This window comes from Microcaecilia unicolor, chromosome 1 (assembly GCF_901765095.1).
Source record: "Microcaecilia unicolor chromosome 1, aMicUni1.1, whole genome shotgun sequence".
NCBI classification, from domain to species: domain Eukaryota; kingdom Metazoa; phylum Chordata; class Amphibia; order Gymnophiona; family Siphonopidae; genus Microcaecilia; species Microcaecilia unicolor.
In genome coordinates this window covers 210,678,988-210,698,713 of record NC_044031.1, presented here as the reverse complement: position 1 = coordinate 210,698,713, position 19,726 = coordinate 210,678,988, and the positions used below count along the sequence as shown (strand labels likewise).

The following is a 19,726-nucleotide window of genomic DNA, read 5'->3' as shown; positions in this document are numbered from 1 at the left end:
TGATTGATGCCCATTACCAATTTTGCAGTTTAGATAGCAGCTGCAGGAGTTTCGAGCTGCTAGTCATTTTCAAGCACAGCATATTACAGAACTGAACAAAACACAAACAGAAAGCCTCCAGATCCCCAAATAAAAGAAAAAAAAACACAAACCACACAGCTCACACCAAAGGGTAGGATGGAAAAAGTGGGGATAATGGAAGGAATGGATAATTTCACCTTGAGAAAGTTTAGTTTAAAACAAAGGCATCAGTTTAACCTCACCTCTTCAGGCTGGCACATTTACAGAAAATGTTTTCTCTATGGCCAGTAGCTGCCTGTTTCACTTTCTTTGCATGGTATCAGTTATTTGTCAATGTCGTTTCATATCTGCAGAACCTTCGTGCATTGTAGGGTAGTAGTCTATGTGTGTGCCTGCTTGTGCTGAAGGTCACATGATTGTTTCATCCTATTTGGTGGAGCAGTCTGACTTTTTTCCACACCCTCTCCCCCCTTTCCCACCCTCCCCCTTGCTTTTGGTGATGGTTGTGAGTTCAGAAGTTGATTGACAGATGCACACCAGAAACCCCCATTCTCCTCTTCAAAGACTACACATGATGGATTGCGATCTTTCAGCTCAGCAGGACACAAGGACCATGCAAGCTGTAATTGGTCAGGTATGAAGTCAGCCATTTCTCAACTCCTCTTTCTTTTTCCAACAGGGGTCTCACCATATGATTCTCATAATTCATATTTACAATACCATCTTTCTGTCTGTCTTCTGCAAGCAGCAACTAAAGTACCGAAAGTGATATAAAAGCAGATCTTATTAAGCTGGCCAGGGAACATCAGCTTTTGAACTTGAAATGCAATCATTGCTTGGACTTGTTTATAATCTAATCTGAGTTTTGTTTAGCACTTTTTGTATTTTTCTGTAGTACTTTATCTGTGAGGTTTTTAATGTAATGAGGGGAAAGAGATAAAAAGGGTTTCATTTCCAAGGAATGCATTATCAAATTTCCTGTGTTGAAGAAATATTTCTTTTCTATGCCCTTACTGAATATTTATATATATATATATATATATATATATATATATATATATATATATATATATAATATAATATAATATTCATAATATATAGGGATATAATTTTTTCTTCCTTTTATACTCTTAACCTAGATGATGTGTGACTGAGCTTGGCAAATGTAGTAGTTTTTGCTGCTGCAGAGGGGCAGCCTGCAAATTAAACACTGCCACAATCTGAAAGGTCCAGGTGGTCCGTTCCTGCTTCCTAATGCAATCCTGCACAACAGCTTTAATAAAACAGCTCTATTTAGTTCTCCCTCCCTGTATCCAGGGAGGTGAACTGGTCCAGAGCTGCTGTGATGAAATGCCAGAAGAATATCTCTCAGAGGCCTCACAAGCTGCTTTTCAGATCTTTTCCTTTTTGGCGTCTTTGTCTTCCAGATGGGTCAGTGAGTCCTTCTCTTTCTCTTTTGAGATTTTCTGTGGAATGCATAGTATACTTCTGCGTTCGCATTTGAGGTTTGTGTGTGTGTGTGTGTGTGTGTGTGTGTGTGTATGTGTGTATATATATGTATATAATTTTGATTTAAATCAAAAAGAGTCACTGGCCTTTCATTTGCTTCTCTATGAGGACATAAAGTGAACTGAGTTTCTCTCTCTGAAAGGAGGTTGTGTGTGTATATTTTTTAAAGGATGTAGTGGTAACTAGGGGGAGTGTCTGCTTTTTTTTTTTCTAATAAGATTGTAGGTAATAGTTAGCTATTAATCATTCACTCAGAGTGGTCTGAGGAAAGAGAGAGACGAAGTGGAAAAGTTATTATTTCCATACTTTTACCAAGGTACAAATTTGATGGCAAGCTCATGAGGCAGAATTTCTTTGGTGTATTTCATTAAAATCAGCAAAGGGAGAAATGTATCTTGATCTGCTTTCAGCTTACTTGCCCCCAAGAAACAAAGTCATATAAAGAAGCACATAATTCGTATGGAATAGACGCACATGAAATGCAGTAATTCTTTCTCTGCATGGATATTGCCTAATATTTAATGGCCTCACTTTTCTTGGACTCAGATCGCTTGGTATGTTTAGTGTATTGTTTGAAAATATATAAGATTTTTGCCTTTTAAAGCACTTTAGAATGAATAGATTTTTATTGGAGTAAAAAAATAAAACCCTTAGACTATTTCTGTATATTTTATTTGGAGGGCTGACTTAATTGCATTTCAGCACAAAACCATTCAGTGTTGGTTAAATATATTAAATATCAACTAGCCAACCATTAAGCACTGTCTGTGACAATGTGAAAAGATGTTAGTTTTGAACGCATGAATCACTGCAGAACACGTGATAGTCAGATCATTATATTAAGTATAACTTTTTCTTTAAACATGGCAGTAGGTACAGTGAAGTTGTTTTTGAGGGCCTATAAGGAAGAAATATTTGAAATGTCTAAACTTACATTCTGTTTTGCACATTTAACATTTATGCTTTTATTTGTATTAATTCAAAGGTTTCAGCTACCTGCAGATATAAAATACTATTTAAATATTTACATGTTTCTGATGAACATATCTGAAGCAGTACATGTTATAGAGAAGGATATTTTAAAGTCCTGTCTACGATCTGTTAAATTTGTGTCAGATCAGCATACAAGATTCTTTCTGGGGTGAAAGAGAAACCACCAAATAAAGCGTGGTTTCTACACTTTACTTAAAATGATAGTTCTGGCAGTACCTGGATGGTTTTCTATGATATATGTTGTTTTCCTGTTGCGGAACAATACAAATATTTAACTATAAAGCCCAGGCACATTTCTGACTAGCCTTCCAGAGTACCTCATCAGATCAGTGCAGCACAGTCTACATGACAATTTCTGAATATATAAAATAAATGTAGGCTGGGTGGCAATATTAGCATTGGGAGGGACAGTCACTGCCCATGCAAGAGACAACACAAAGCTGCTCAAAACATGTCAGTAGACATATGTAGCTGGTTGTTACTATTCACATATGAATATTGATTATTGATGTACAAATTGTGTATGCATGCCAGTAGTGGTATTTAATTATTAAACAGCTAAAGTTTTAGTTAGCGAGTTACTCATTTTTGACAAATTGCAGCTAAGGGCACATGAAAGATGCAACAGAGAGCATTGATCGCAAGTTAAGTCCATGGAATCAGAAACAAAATGTTGGCTTTCTTGCAATATTTCACTGCTGAAAACTATTCAACTAGAAAGTGATATCCTCATCATTTTATTAGTTTACTTCGGGTCCTACTTACTAAGGTGCACTACGGTTTCCACCTAACGCATATTAACAACCAAAGTTAAGGCACATGTCCCTGGATACTATATAGCGCACCTAGAGATCCGTGCCAAAATCCAAGCTTATTGATAACAGCACTTAACAAGCAATAATGAGCACTAATTGGCAAGAATTAGAATTTACATGCACAACTCACTAAGGGGCCCTTTTACTAAGCCTCGCAAGTGTCTACGCACACCCAACGTGCGCCAAAATGGAGTTATTGCCCGGCTACCGCGTGTCTCTAGCAGTAATTTCATTTTTGGTGTGCGTCTGAAAAACAATTTTTATTGTCGGCTGAGCATATCACCCGCATGCCAAGTGGCATTTGATGCACATAGGTCATTACCGCCCGGTTACCGCGTGAGACTTTACCGCTAGGTCAATGGCTGGCGGTAAGGTCTCAGACCCAAAATGGACGCACACCAATTTTGATTTTGCTGCATCTCCATTTTCGGCAAAAATTTTTAAAAGGCCTTATTTACAGGCGTGCTGAAAAATGGATCGACATGCACCCAAAACCCACGCCTACACTACCATAAGCCATTTTTCAGCGCTCCTTTGTAAAAGGACCCCTAAGTGCATTCAGTAACACTATGCGCCTAACTTCTAATGAGCGCAGGCAAAAAGGGGCATGGTTATGGGTGGGGAAATGGGCACTCCACTTAAGGAACGCATTGCATTCAAGATCTGTACGATTGTACACAAAATCATTCATGCAGACGCCCCAATCTACATGCTAAACCTCGTGGACCTACCTCCCAGAAATGCCACAAGATCATCCTGCAAATTTCTCGACCTGCATTACCCCAGCTGCAAAGGACTTAAATACAAGCTGATGCACGCCACTACCTTCTCTTACAAGAGCACGCAGATATGGAATGCATTACCTACAGACCTGAAAGCAATCAAACAAACAACTATCTTTCGAAAATCTCTGAAAACATTCTTCTTCAACAAGGCCTACAATGAGAACCTATAACCTCACTAAGTCCACTCAATTATGAACACACACCTTCTATAACTACCCTAACAACTCTCTTCCTTCTTCCCTCTCCCCTTCCTTAATCGCTACACATTACTAACTGTATCCGATATCCTGTTATGACAATGTTATCAAATCTATGTAAGCCACATTGAGCCTGCAAATAGGTGGGGGAATGTGGGATACAAATGCAATAAATAATAATAATAATAATTTCATGGGCATTGCAAAATTTACACATGTAGTAGTAAAGAATATGGCCCAGTGCGCCTAAATCTATGTGCCGAGATTTGCACTATTTTTCCTTGGCGTAAATGGATACACATAGTTTTAGGTGCTGGGATACTAAGGGCCCTGTTTACTAAGGTGCACTAGTGTTTTTAGCATGCACTAAAAATTAGCACGTGCTAATGCTAGAGACACCCATAGAAATATACGCAGCTTAGTAAACATGGCCCTTAGTGTATTCTATATACCATGCCTAAACCTAGATGCCACTTATAGAATACTAGTAAAAAAGGCCCGTTTCTGACACAAATGAAACGGGCGCTAGCAAGGTTTTCCTCGGAGTGTGTGTGTTTGGGAGAGTGTATGTGAGAGTGAGTGTTTGAGAGTCAGAGTGAAAGTGTGAGTCCAATCCATGGTCCTCTGTCACCTGGCCCCTCCATTCATCCCTATCCAGCAATTCCGCTGTCTCCCTGAGGCCTGCCCTGCAATCCATATGCATCCATGGCCATCTGTCCCCTCCATTCATCCCTATCCAGCAATTCCCCTCTCCATGAGTCCTGGCCTTCCAATCCATGCCCATCCATGCTCCTTTGTCACCTGGCCCCTGCATTTTTCCCTATCCAGCATTCCCCCTCTCTGCCTGAGGCCTGCCCTGCAATCCATATCCATCCATGGCCATCTGTCCCCTCCATTCATCCCTATTCAGCAATTCCCGTCTCCCTGAGTCCTGCCCTTCCAATCCATGGCCATCCATGCTCATCTGTCACCTGGCCCCTCCATTTTTCCCTATCCAGCAACTGCGCTGTCTCCCTGAGGCCTGCCCTGCAATCCATATCCATCCATGGCCATCTGTCCCCTCCATTCATCCCTATCCAGCAATTCCCCTCTCCCTGAGTCCTGCCCTTCCAATCCATGCTCCTTTGTCACCTGGCCCCTCCATTGTTCCCTATCCAGCATTTCCCCTCTCTGCCTGAGGCCTGCCCTGCAATCCATATGCATCCATGCCCATCTGTGCCCTCCATTCATCCCTATCCAGCAATTCCCCTCTCCCTGAGTCCTGCCCTTCGAATCCATGCCCATCCATGCTCATCTGTCACCTGGCCCCTCCATTTTTCCCTATCCAGCATTTCCCCTCTGTGCCTGAGGCCTGCCCTGCAATCCATATCCATCCATGGCCATCTGTCCCCTCCATTCATCCCTATTCAGCAATTCCCGTCTCCCTGAGTCCTGCCCTTCCAATCCATGGCCATCCATGCTCATCTGTCACCTGGCCCCTCCATTTTTCCCTATCCAGCAACTGCGCTGTCTCCCTGAGGCCTGCCCTGCAATCCATATCCATCCATGGCCATCTGTCCCCTCCATTCATCCCTATCCAGCAATTCCCCTCTCCCTGAGTCCTGCCCTTCCAATCCATGCTCCTTTGTCACCTGGCCCCTCCATTGTTCCCTATCCAGCATTTCCCCTCTCTGCCTGAGGCCTGCTCTGCAATCCATATCCATCCATGGCCATCTGTCCCCTCCATTCATCCCTATCCAGCAATTCCCCTCTCCCTGAGTCCTGCCCTTCCAATCCATGCTCCTCTGTCACCTGGCCCCTCCATTCATCCCTATCCAGCAATTCCCCTCTCTGCCTGAGGCCTGCCCTGCAATCCATATGCATCCATGCCCATCTGTGCCCTCCATTCATCCCTATCCAGCAATTCCCCTCTCCCTGAGTCCTGCCCTTCGAATCCATGCCCATCCATGCTCATCTGTCACCTGGCCCCTCCATTTTTCCCTATCCAGCATTTCCCCTCTGTGCCTGAGGCCTGCCCTGCAATCCATATCCATCCATGCCCATCTGTCCCCTCCATTCATCCCTATTCAGCAATTCCCGTCTCCCTGAGTCCTGCCCTTCCAATCCATGCCCATCCATGCTCATCTGTCACCTGGCCCCTCCATTTTTCCCTATCCAGCAACTGCGCTGTCTCCCTGAGGCCTGCCCTGCAATCCATATCCATCCATGCCCATCTGTCCCCTCTATTCATCCCTATCCAGCAATTTCCCTCTCTCCCTGAGCCCTGCCCTCCCAATCCATGCCCATCCATGCTCCTCTGTCCCCTGCCGCCTCCATTCATCCTTTTCCAGCAAGTCCCCTGTCTCCCTTCCATGACCCCCCCTTGCATCCATGCTCCTCTCTCTCCCATGTCCCACTCCCAGCCTGGGCCGCCCTCTTCTCCCCCCCCCCCCCCTCGCATCCATGGTGTCGTTTCTCCCCTGCCCTCCCGCTCCCATTGTTTTTCTTTTGTGGCCACCCTCTTCGCTCCCCCCAACATGGTTTTTATTTTTTTTTCTTGTTTTTAAATGTACCTCCGTGGCGGTTCCGGCAGCGAAGCGTCAGGGAAGGAGGCGGTGCTCCCGACGTCTAGGTTTCCCTTCGCTGTGTTCCGCCTTCTTTTGACGTCATCCTTGACGTCAGAAGAAGGCGGAACACAGCGAAGGGAAGGCTAGACGTTGAGAGCGCCGCCTCCTTCCCTGACGCTTCGCTGGCGAGCGTTGCGATTGGATGAGTGTCATTGCTCCGCCCTCGATGTCATCACGTTTGACGCGTGGGCGGGGCAGACACAATGCGATCTCACCCCCTTCACTTTTGGCTAACAGAGGCTTCATTCGAACGTTGGAGGTGCGTTTTATATAGAGAGATGCTTAGGTGAAAATGTTTTCCGCATGTATTTTTTAGGCACCATATATAGAATCCCCCCATGAGGTACAAAACCTCTGTGCTAAGGGGTGAATTCTATATATGGCGCCAAAATAAATTGGTACTGAAGAAGTTTTATTTTGTAAGCTGTGCTTAATGTTAGGCTCAGTTTATAAAATAGCGCTTATGTCCGAGAATCACTCCTAACTTTAGGTGTGGCCATTTGCACCAACTGAAACATGGTGCAAATGTTCATGCCTACATTAGGCCTGTATCCCCCCTCATTCTATAGCAACATGCATAAATGTTAGGAATACCCCAGTTCTGCCCATGATCCTCCCATTTCTGCACCCCCTTTTTGAACTCATGCATAAAATTTAGGCACAGATCTCATACCTAAATTTATGCGTGTATATTAAATCTAATTAGTGCCAATAATTGGTTGTTAAGCCAGTTATCAGTGCTAATTAGCTCGCTATTCAACTGCAAATTTGGCAGGTGTCCAAATTAGTGCGTGCAATTTTTAGCGACTTTTATAGAATTAGGGGATAAATGCTGAGGATGTTCCTAGCACTTTGGGAGCTGTACAGTTAATGTAAAGAAATAATTGCTAATGTACCTTAGCATCATGGCCAAAAATGTAGGATGCAATGCATTTTTCTGCTGATTTAGCTGTTAGGATGTGCTAACAATATCCATGTTAACTGCAAAGTGCAGTCCTTGCCCATTCTCTCCTCCCTTCCCTACCCCCAACACCTCCCTTCCCTCACTCCCAACAGAAATTTCTGCATCTGGTGAAGTAGCGGTTGATGTGCTACATTATGTCAAAGTGGTTTAGTACATAAACACCTTAAAGTATAATATATATTGTGTTATTTCCTTGGGAATATTTTAATAAGTGTATAGTACTTATGAAAATAATTTACAGGCTAATTTAATATTGCTAAAGAAAACAATCCAAGTAGCTACTGTTAATGGGGTCCTTTTACTAAGGTGCACTGAAAAATGGCCTGCGGTAGTGTAGGCGCAGGTTTTGGGCGCGCACAGATCCATTTTTCAGTACACCTGCAAAAAATGCCTTTGTAAACTTTTTGCTGAAAATGGACGTGCGGCAAAATAAAAATTGTTGTGCGTCCATTTTGGATCTGAGACTTACCGCCAGCCATTGACTTAGAGGTAATGTCTCACCCATTAAGTGGCGGTAATCACCTATGCGCGTAGAATGCCACTATGCGCGTCAGCAAATAAAAAATATTTTTTGGACGTGCATCAAAAATGAAATTACTGCAAGGGCCGGTGCTTTTTTTTCCCCATAAGAAGAATTTTCTCAGCGAGCAGCAGTACTTGTTTTTGGCTTGAGAGACATAGGACCTGTTTTAAAAACAGATTTGGTGCCATTATCAGACTAATTTGCCTTCTTTTTTAATACCCCTTCTTTCTTTCATTTTCTCTTCCTTTTGATCTAGGGTTTCTTGTTTTTCACGGCTAGTGGACCTCGTGACTCCCACTGGTGTGAGGATGAGGTTAGGCACTGCTCTAATGCCAGCCATTATCTGGCTGCTGGATGCCTTGCCTCCCAGGTGCAGAATTGTTCATGTACTGTCCCCTTGGATTTTCCCTACCCCTCCAAGCAAGCAATTAAGTTCTCCTAAGAGCATCCTGCTCGAATGGCATGTCAAGATCTAGTAGCTTCTATGTCACTGCAGTTTCTGATTCATAACTGGACTATTTGGAATGAAACCTTGATCCTTTACAATGTGCTGTTAACTGTTCTCATTGATTTCTTTTGCATGCACATATGAAGCAAAAGTGGTGCGTAAAACAAGTAAACCTCTCATTCCCTCCCAAGTAGCTTTACTTCGTTACTACATTAGTTTGTTAATTGTTCAAATTCTAAAATAGGTTTTCTTTTTACATGGCTTCTGTCTTGATAGCGTGCATTTTTTTGTGGGCCTGAGCTTCTGAGTGGCAGGTTACTTCATCAGCATTATACTCCTCCTGTTTTGCCTCATCTCATGCAGGCAGGTCACTGAGTCCAATCCCCCTTCTGGCTCTGTGGTCCCCAAGGGAGCTGAGGCCTGCCTGCCATCTTGATCCAGAGGCCTGAGGGCCAAGGCTGGCTGCACATTTATATGTTCACCAGCTTTCGGCAAATGTATCAGAACAGAGGATAATAAATTAGCTGAGAAAGAAAAGCCCAGATGAACATGAAATTAGATAAAAAGCCTTCTTAGAATATACTAGAATTTATAAATATTTGTTTGGTGTGCATTTCTAAGCCCTAAATGCATTTCTCTTATGTTTTAGTAGTGCTGTGAAAATGACCTCGAAATTTAAGAAATGCAAGACTGGTACAGATTGCTTTTTCACTAAGAGTTTTGCCCATAAGCTACTTTCAGACATTAATATGTTGCTCTAGCATGGCCACAGCTATTTTATTTTCAGTGGCTCGGAGGACAGGAGGAGAAGAGGAAAATAGAAAAAAAATATTTGCAGTGATATGCTTTGGAAAGTTAGCCATCCTTAGACATAAGCAACACAATTTCAATGGTTATTTATTCTGGCTTTAACATAACATGCTGCTTCAGTGATGTTCTTACACTCTTTCCAGGTCCATACTGTCTATAGTGATTTCTAAGTGTGCATTTTTAAATTCGAGTTAAACATTTTAATTTCAGTGGCAATTCTTTTTCAAACCATTTGAATATACTTTCCTTGATGATAACTCTAGAATTAATAGCTACAAAGTATTTGCAACATAAGAACAGCCATACTAGGTCAGACCAATGGTCCATCTAGCCCAGTATCCTGCTTCCAACAGTGGCCAATCCATACCACAAGTACCTGGCAGAAGCCCAAATAGTAGCACCATTCCATGCTACCGATCCCAGGGCAAGCAGTGGCTTCCCCACGTCAGTCTCAATAACAGACTATAGACTTTTCCTCCAGGAACTTGTCCAAACCTTTTTAAAACCCAGATATGCTAACCGCTGTTACTACATCCTCTGACGAGTTCCAGAGCTATTTGTTTTAAAAGTAATTCCATGTAATTTCATTGAGTGTTCCCTAGTCTTGTACTTTTTGAAAGAGTGAAAAATCGATTAACTTCTACTTGTTCTACACCACTGAAGATTTTGCAGACATCTATCATATCCCCCCTCAGCCGTCTCTTTTTCAAGATGAAGAGCTCTAACCACTTTAGCCTTTCCTCATATGAGAGGAGTTCCATCCCCTTTATCATTTTAGTTACCCTTCTATGAACCTTTTCTAATTCTGCTATATCGGCGACAAGAACTGAATGTGATACTCAAGGTGAGGTTGCACCATGGAGCAATGCCGAGGCAATATAATATTCTTGATCTTATTTACCATCCCTTTCCTAATAATTCCTAGCATCCTGCTTGCTTTTTTGGCCGCCACTAGTAATTAGCTACAATTGCATCCTTTTTCACTGACACTAATTTTGTTCTGAAGGTCTAATAGAGGGGCATAATCGAACGGAAACGCCTATCTCCATGGGTGTTTATCTCCGAGAACGGGTCCGTGAAGGGGTGGGCTGAACCGTATTTTCGAAAAAAATGGACGTTTTTGAGCTGGGCGTTTGTTTTTTTTAGCGATAATGGAAACTAAAAACGTCCAGCTCAAAAACGTCCTAATCCGAGCCATTTGGTCGTGGGAGGGGCCACGATTCGTAGTACACTCGCCCCCCTGATATGCCAGGACACCAACTGGGCACCCTAGGTCAGTGCGGTGGACTTCAGAAAAAGCTCCCACATGCATAGCTCTCTTACCACGGGTGCTGAGCTCCTAACCCCCTCCCCCAAAACCCACTACCCACAAATGTACAACACTACCATAGCTCTTAGGGGTGAAGGGAGCACCTACATGTGGGTACAGTGGGTTTTGGAGGCCTCCCATTTACCAGCACAAGTGTTGCAGGTGGGGGGGATGGGCCTGGGTCCACCTGGCTGAAGTGCACTGTGGTACCCACTAAAAGTGCTCCAGGGACCTGCATACACGCAGGCCTCTAGGACTGGTTGCTGCTATATAACATTGGCACACCAGTTGACACCTGAAGACTAATCTCTCCAAAAACATCCTTTATTGGAATAACCGCCTTTACTCACAGTTAACTGCAGATCAGAGGTTGTGCCCCACTGACAAAGAGTCCCCTGGTACTAAGATTAGCAGTAGGTCAGAGCTGGCACAATGGTGTACAGTGCCCTCTTTCAACACCATTGAAGGTAAGAACTAAGTTCTGTAACGTGGCTAACACAGGAAAGGGAACTAAAACTGGCTTACAAAAATGGCCACTACCGCATGGACTACAACAGGAAACACAACAGGGCACACTCTGACCCAGTAGGCAGGGGGAAAAGCACCATGGGAGAAGAGCCTACCAACTACCAACATCGTGAAACTGTAACACAAGCTAATGAAATCACGGAGCCCAATACCCTACACCCACCACAATGCAATGCTGATGTGACCCTGTACTGCACCCGAGAGCCACATCTGACCCAGGGAAAGGCTGTGAGAGGATCGAACACATTCTGCTGTCATGGAGGTGGGTACGGCATTTGAGGCTGCCATACAGGCTGGAAAAAAAGTTTTTAAAGTGGGTTTTTTTTGGTGGGAGGGGGTTAGTGACCAGTGGGGGAGTCTGGGGAGGTCATTCCCGTTCCCTCCAGTGGTCATCTGGGCAGTTGGAGCACTTTTTTGGGACTTGTTCGTGAAAAAAAAGGGTCCAAAAAAGTGACCCAAAATTGCGGTCAAAATGCCTTTTTTTTTTCGATTATCAGCTAAAGACGCCCATCTCTCCTCAGCTGATAACCACGCCTCAGTTCCGCCTCCACCATGCCTCCGACACGCCTCCGTCAACTTTATTCGTTTCCGCAACGGAGTGCAGTTGGAAACGCCCAAAATCAGCTTTCGATTAAACCGATTTGGGCGCCTTTGCGAGACAAACGACTATCTCCCGATTTAGGTCGCACTATAGGCGTTTTTTTCTTTCGAAAATAAGCTGGATAGTATCCAGAGAGCAGAGTGGAGCCGCTTAGGGGGCTGATCACTACAGGCAATAAACATAAGAGGATTCTTGGCCATCCACTTCTAAAGTACATCTTGTGTATGTTTGATGAGTTCATTTGCAGTTTTAAATGGTTATAAATTATTGAGCGATAGCATAAGAATTATAAACAATACGGCAGTATTGTTGCTGCTAATTTAGGGGCCCTTTTACTAAGCTGTAGCAAAAGTGGCCTGCGGCAGTGTGACTGCATCTTTTGGGTGCATGCTGGGCCAATTTTTGCCACATCCTAGAAAAAGGGCCAGAAAATGGACGTCTGGCAAAATAAAAACCAGTGCGTGTCCATTTTCAGCCTGAGACCTTACTGCCACTCATTGATTTTGCGGTAAGGTCTCACGTGCTACCCGGGAGGTAGGCACGCAGCGCACATCCACTGTCATTTACCGCTAGGTAAGCACCAATTGGTAGAAAATAGAAAATATTTTCTACCGCGTGTTTTCGGCATGTGCCAAATTCAGAATTACCGTCTGGGGCACGTTGTAGCCAGCTGGTAATGCCGATTTGGCACATACTAGATGTGCATAGGCTCTTACGCCCCTTTATAAAAGGGACCCTTAACTTGATGTAATGATTTTATTATAAGATGCCTTGATTAGGCTGTGACTTGTAGAGGTAGAATGTAACTTGCAAATTAAAATTAAAAATATCTGTAAACATCCTGATTTTCTTGTTGGGTGTTGTGGGCCTTATTCCACAAAAGGTTATGCTCCTAAATTTATGCTCCTAAATTACGAGCATAATCTATGCTCCAAAATAGATTATGCTCGTAACTTTGGAGCATAAATTTAGGAGAGTAAATTATGCTCATAAATTAGGAGCATACATTTTCAGAACATAAATTTAGGAGCATAACCTTTATAGAATAAGGTTCAATGTGTATATGTAGGATTAATAATCAGTGTGGTGATAATTATATATTTTTTTAAACATCAGTCATGGCATTGAAAAATAGATATTTTCAGAATCACTATCTGGATAGCTGGCAGCATCAAATATACATGTAAGGTGATCACCACCACTGGCTATATGTATAGTGGCGATATTTGGCTGCTATACCTATGGCTAAGGGGTTTCATTTAGGACAGCTTTTTCTCTGGCCTGAATATTACCAATATCCACCTAGCTGGAAGAAAAACCCTTTCTCTACCCTAAATGTGCCCTAACATTATCCATAGAGGGGGCAGGTCTATTAAGTGGGTGCTAACACTTACACACTGATTATAAGTATAAATGATTACAATTATGGCATATATATGCATATGTGTGCATAAATGCCTAAGTGCTATTCTGTAAATACTTGCATATCTTATATCATGCATATTATACAGGCAGGCGTACTCATAGATGAGTCTGGGTGGAGCTTGGGCAGGATTCATATTTACTCATAGAATGCTATAAGTTACACGCTGTCGCCAGCATTTAGGCACAAGCCCTTATACTTGATCTATAGCTAGCATAAGTGCTCCAATCAGGCACCCTCTTGGCACCTATATTTAGGCACACTGTTATAGAATTACTGTCACAGTGCCTCATCAGTTAGAGAGATTTTCAGTGGCATTATCTGGATAGTGCTGCTGAAAATCCATGGAGAGGAGACTTCTTATGTAGCAGCAGCTGCTAAATGTATATGTTCCTTTGCATATTGACATAGATATCTGTCTATATCACGGGTTCTCAACCCAGTCCTCAGGACACACCAAGCCAGTCTGATATTCGAAATATCCACCATGAATATGCATGAGATAAATTTGCATGCACCACCTATGTTGTATGCAAATCTATCTAATGCATATTCATTGTGGGTATCCTGAAAACCTGACTGGCCAGGTATGTACCGAGGACTGGGTTGAGAACCCATGCTTTATATAAATAGATATAGATGCAAATATAGATATATATGTATATATTCACCTTGATGCCTTAGGGAGGATCATATAAGTGAGTACTTATGCAACATTTGTTCCTATGTGCTGCTATAAAAGTGTCTCCCCGGAAACTCCCTGCAAAGCTGCACCTGCTGTGAGTTAGATGTAGCCTTTCTATCCAAGTGTCTGTGGACACATATTTTTTTTATCATGTTGCAGCTCCATCCTTATCCTGACCAACTGTGGCCTTTAGGAATGCCTATACATACGCTGTTAAAAGTAGGCACCATGCAGCAACATGAGTACGTTTTAAGCATGTGCACTCCTAGGCAGTTTCACAAATTCCTATTTCTGCATGTAAAGTAGGTAATTTTGAGAAGTCATTTCCACACACATGGGTATGCATGTAAATGGCCTCTTTTGTAACCATGTTCTTTGCCAGGAGGTGTGTACAGAGGCAGAGTTTGTACATAAGTACATAAGTAATGCCACACTGGGAAAAGACCAAGGGTCCATCAAGCCTAGCATCCTGTCCACGACAGCGGCCAATCCAGGTCAAGGGCACCTGGAAAGCTTCCCAAACGTACAAACATTCTATACATGTTATTCCTGGAATTGTGGATTTTTCCCAAGTCCATTTATTAGTGATTTATGGACTTGTCCTTTAGGAAACCATCTAACCCCTTTTTAAACTCTGCCAAGCTAACCGCCTTCACCACATTCTTCGGCAATGAATTCCAGAGTTTAATTACGCATTGGGTGAAGAAAAATTTTCTCCGATTGGTTTTAAATTTACTGCACTGTAGTTTCATCGCATGCCTCCTAGTCCTAGTATTTTTGGAAAGCGTGAACAGACGCTTCACATCCACCTGTTCCACTCCACTCATTATTTTATATACCTCTATCATGTCTCCCCTCAGCTGTCTCTTCTCCAAGCTGAAAAGCCCTAGCCTCCTTAGTCTTTCTTCATAGGGAAGTCGTCCCATCCCCGCTATCATTTTAGTCGCCCTTCGCTGCACCTTTTCCAGTTCCACTATATCTTTCTTGAGATGTGGCGACCAGAATTGAACACAATACTCAAGGTGCGGTCACACCATGGAGCGATATAACAGCATTATAACATCCTCACACCTGTTTTCCATACCTTTCCTAATAATACCCAACATTCTATTCGCTTTCCAAGCTGCAGCAGCACACTGAGCAGAAGGTTTCAGTGTATTATCGACAACGACACCCAGATCCCTTTCTTGGTCCGTAACTCCTAACGTGGAACCTTGCATGACGTAGCTATAATTCAGGTTCTTTTTTCCCACATGCATCACCTTGCACTTGCTCACATTAAACGTCATCTTCCATCTAGCCGCCCAGTCTCCCAGTCTCGTAAGGTCCTTCTGTAATTTTTCACAATCCTGTCGTGAGTTAACGACTGTGAATAACTTTGTGTCATCAGCAAATTTAATTACCTTGCTAGTTACTCCCATCTCTAAATCATTTATAAATATATTAAAAAGCAGCGCTCCTAGCACAGACCCCTGAGGAACCTGACTAACTACCCTTCTCCATTGTGAATACTGCCCATTTAACCCCACTCTCTGTTTCCTATCCTTCAACCAGTTTTTAATCCACAATAGGACTTTTCCTCCTATCCCATGACCCTCCAATTTCCTCTGTAGCCTTTCATGAGGTACCTTGTCAAACGCCTTTTGAAAATCCAGATACACAATATCAACCGGCTCCCCTTTGTCCACATGTTTGTTTACTTCTTCAAAGAATTGAAGTAAATTGGTCAGGCAAGATTTTCCCCCACAAAAGCCGTGCTGACTCGGTCTCAGTAATCCATGTCTTTGGATGTGCTCTGTAATTTTGTTTTAAATAATAGCCTCTACCATTTCCCCGGCACTGACGTCAGACTCACCGGTCTATAATTTCCTGGATCTCCCCTGGAACCTTTTTTAAAAATGGACGTTACATTGGCCACCCTCCAATCTTCCGGTACCACACTCGATTTTAAGGATAAATTGCATATCACTAGCAGTAGCTCCGCAAGCTCATTTTTCAGTTCTATCAGTACTCTAGGATGAATACCATCCGGTCCAGGAAATTTGCTACTCTTCAGTTTGCTGAACTGCCCCATTACGTCCTCCAGGTTTACCGTGAAGTCAGTAAGTTTCTCTGACTCGTCCGCTTGAAATATCTTTTCCGACACCGGTATCCCACCCAAATCTTCCTCGGTGAAGACCGAAGCATGTATAGGTCATAAAATATGTTAATCTACATGGGTAGACTTGGGTATATGAGGGACAGTTCTTTCATGGTTCTCATTGTATCTCTCTGAATGAATATTCTATATCCATTGGTCTTAGACAACTTTTATGCCTTGCCCCTTGGCTTCTAGTGTCCCTGAAGGCATAGGAGCCAACACTGTGGGTGCTTGAGCAGGACATAATATTGAGAAAACTCCTTGAATTTGTCCAGGGAGGACTAATTTCCACCATGTTTAGCACCCCCAATCATTTTGAAAAGTTGGCTCCTATGAAAGGTTCAGTCCTTGGCCTAATCCTATTCAGTGTCTTTCTTTCCTCCCTGTCCCTCCTGATACAATCTCTTGGCTTCACTTTCATCATTTGCATAGATGACATCCAGATCCTACACCCCCCCCCCCTACCCCTTCCTCTTCCATGTCTTCAAGGCAGGTGTGATTTCTGCTGCTTATATTAGTATTTTATGAAGACACGTGCATCTATGTATCTGTGTAAAATAGCACCTAAGCAGATGCCTGTTTGTCCTATTAAACCAGACACACTGTTATAAATTATCCAGAAAATTCAGGTTTACATGCAAAATAAATAAATAAAATCTAAAATTAGCACTGATATGTGGGAAATTTTTTTTATAAAAGAGAGAAAGGAAGTGATTCTGTTGTAGGTTAGGGAAATAGGTAAACCACATGGTCCTCGCTTTCTTTATTTTGCTCTCAGTTTCTCTTTCTGCATTTCCCTTGTGGCAAAAGTTGGCATGTGCAGGTGATGGTAGAAACTGTTCTAAAATTTAAAAAAAAAAAAGAAAGAAATTGGATTTTACTTTTAACTTTTTTTTGTGTGTGTTAATTTTAAACAATTCTACTTTTATACATTGTTTCACATCCCATTCACTGGTTTATGCCCATTTTAAATAAAATGATGTTTTCAGAACACAAAATGACTCCTAGCTCTGTTTTCTGTCCGTGTCTGTTACTGCTGCTTGTGTGGTTTCTCATTCTGCAGTTTATTATAGCCTAAGATTAAAACCAATTAATCTATCCACACCCTAAAACAACAAAGATCTCAGTTATACAGATTTGAGAGTTCATCTTTTAAGACATCCTCACTACATGACCTCTGAAGTGATGGACATATCACCATCTTTCAACTGTAAGACAATAATCTTTTGGTATTAAATGTACATTTCTGGTTTTTTTACTGTGACTTCTACCTTGCAGCTTAAAATCTTCTCCCCTGTCTTTTCTGTTTCACTAACTTGTAAGTGTAGCAATATGTCCTTTTTCCTTTTTCTTTTCTTATCCAAACTAAAATCTATCTAGCTGTCTACTCAAGCTACACACACAGATGTCTCTCTTGCTCTCCCTCTAGAAATAAGTGCAGACAATAAATATGTATGTGCACATCTGTACAGTTTTTTAAAAATCTTTTTATTTATAACCATTTAAATTTTTACAAGCGATAAAACAACTTGCTGGAAATACAGAGAAAATAATACGTAAGAATTATTTCAGTCAGGTAATTCCATTCTGTTCCTTAGACCACTGTACAGTTTGTTTTTTGATGTGTATGGATTTAGTAAATAGAAATTTGTTTAAAAAAGGAACTAAGATGGCACTTTTTAAAATTGGACTAACAATACACATATCATCTTATTATCCTTGGGGTCCTTTTACTAAGGTGCACTGAGAAATGGCTTGCGGTAGTGTAGCCATGGGTTTTGGGCACGCACCAATCCATTTTTCAGCGCGCCTGTAAAAAAGCCCTTTTTAAAATTTTTACCAAAAATGGACGTATGGGAAAATCAAAATTGCTGCGCGTCCATTTTGGGGCTGCGACCTTATCGCCAGCCATTGACCTAGTGATAAAGTCTCACGCGGTAACTGTGAGGTAATGACCTACGCGTGCCAAATTTCACTTGGTGCATGTCTGATACGTGCGTCCGAAAATAAAATTTATTTTTCAGCCGCGCATATCTGACACGTGCCAAAAATGAAATTACCGCAAAAGCCACACAGTAGCCAGTCAGTAATTCCATTTTGGTGCATGTTGGACGGGCGTAGAGCCTTACATAGCTTAGTAAAAGGGCCCCCTAGTTTTGTTGTTTTATTTCTAATTATTTCATTGAAAGTGGACTAACATGGTGACCGCACTACTTTATTTGACGTTAGTGTAAGAAACAAGAAGGGGAGGAATACGAATCTGCATTTTACATGGTTTGAACATCACATTAACACTGAGTAGTTTTTCAGCCCCCACAACCACCCAAAAAACCCACATAAAAACAAATGATAATGTGTTTATACAAGTTCAGGGATTCTTAAGCATTCTCCAAGGGTAATTCTCATGTATCACATACACTATTGATAGGGTAATGCATTCATGGACAAGTGAGTGATTCCTTCTTGGCATAGCATCTAGGTGATGCTGCCTGTTATAACACAATTATAACAGCGGGAATACGCTTACATTAAGTCATTGTTCCCTGTATATTTGTCATAACTAGAGGGGGGAAAGGGCATCCTATTTAAATAACAGTTAAACAGTGTAAATGACAACAGTTTAGAAAGCAGCCACGAATTTCTGACTCTCAGAATCAGCAGTTTACAGGTCTTAATCCATGTGGTTTTCTTGAAGTGCAACAGTGCTACAGGTACACAGCACTATAGCCTCAGGCCTTTTGTTTCATCATTAACTGTGAAACCTTTGTGATACCCAGGATTATTTCTTCAAAAGAGAGATTAGCTATTGGTATTTGCCACAGACTTTTTCTTTGCCGGTAGTGTTCTTTCATAGGAGAGTTCCAGCTTAACCACTAGATCAAAAGCACAGATTGAAGATTAAAGACAGTTATCCTAAATGCTCCGTTAATTTAAAACTGCCCGCAACATAAATAGAGGAATGCATTAAAATAAAATAAGCTGAAACTGCACAGAGCTTCAGTTTTGTGTTTTTGCTTTTTTTTAGCAAGTGTGCAAGAATCTGAAGAATTTCGGCTGCCACAAGCAATTCATTTATAAATCATGAACCATTAAAGAACAGGGCTACCAGTTGTAATTTGTGTATATTTTATTTAAATAAAATCTTCACCGTTCTGCTTGTTTTCAGAGTGTTATTTCACTCATGAGATGAGCATTTACTGTTTTTGCAAGACTGCCCCTCCCAATCAACATCACACACCATTATAAATGTAAAGAAATTAAGGCATAGCTATGTGGATTCTTTGTAGAATTCTTTGTAAGGATGAGGCTAGCACATGTAAACTGAAAATACAGTATATGCAATTTCAGAGTAACCAGGGGAGAGCAAAA

The 19,726-nt window shown here is 42.0% G+C and overlaps 1 protein-coding gene across 1 annotated transcript in view; it reads left to right on the top strand.

Annotated features, from left to right (window-relative positions):
* Nucleotides 1-550: 550 nt before the first annotated feature.
* POU6F2 (POU class 6 homeobox 2) overlaps nucleotides 551-19,726 on the top strand; it is a 768,824-nt gene continuing 749,648 nt past the window's right edge. The window contains exon 1 of the mRNA XM_030190008.1: nucleotides 551-655. Coding sequence (XP_030045868.1) covers nucleotides 551-655 — 105 coding nt within the window. The remainder of the gene's footprint in view (nucleotides 656-19,726) is intronic.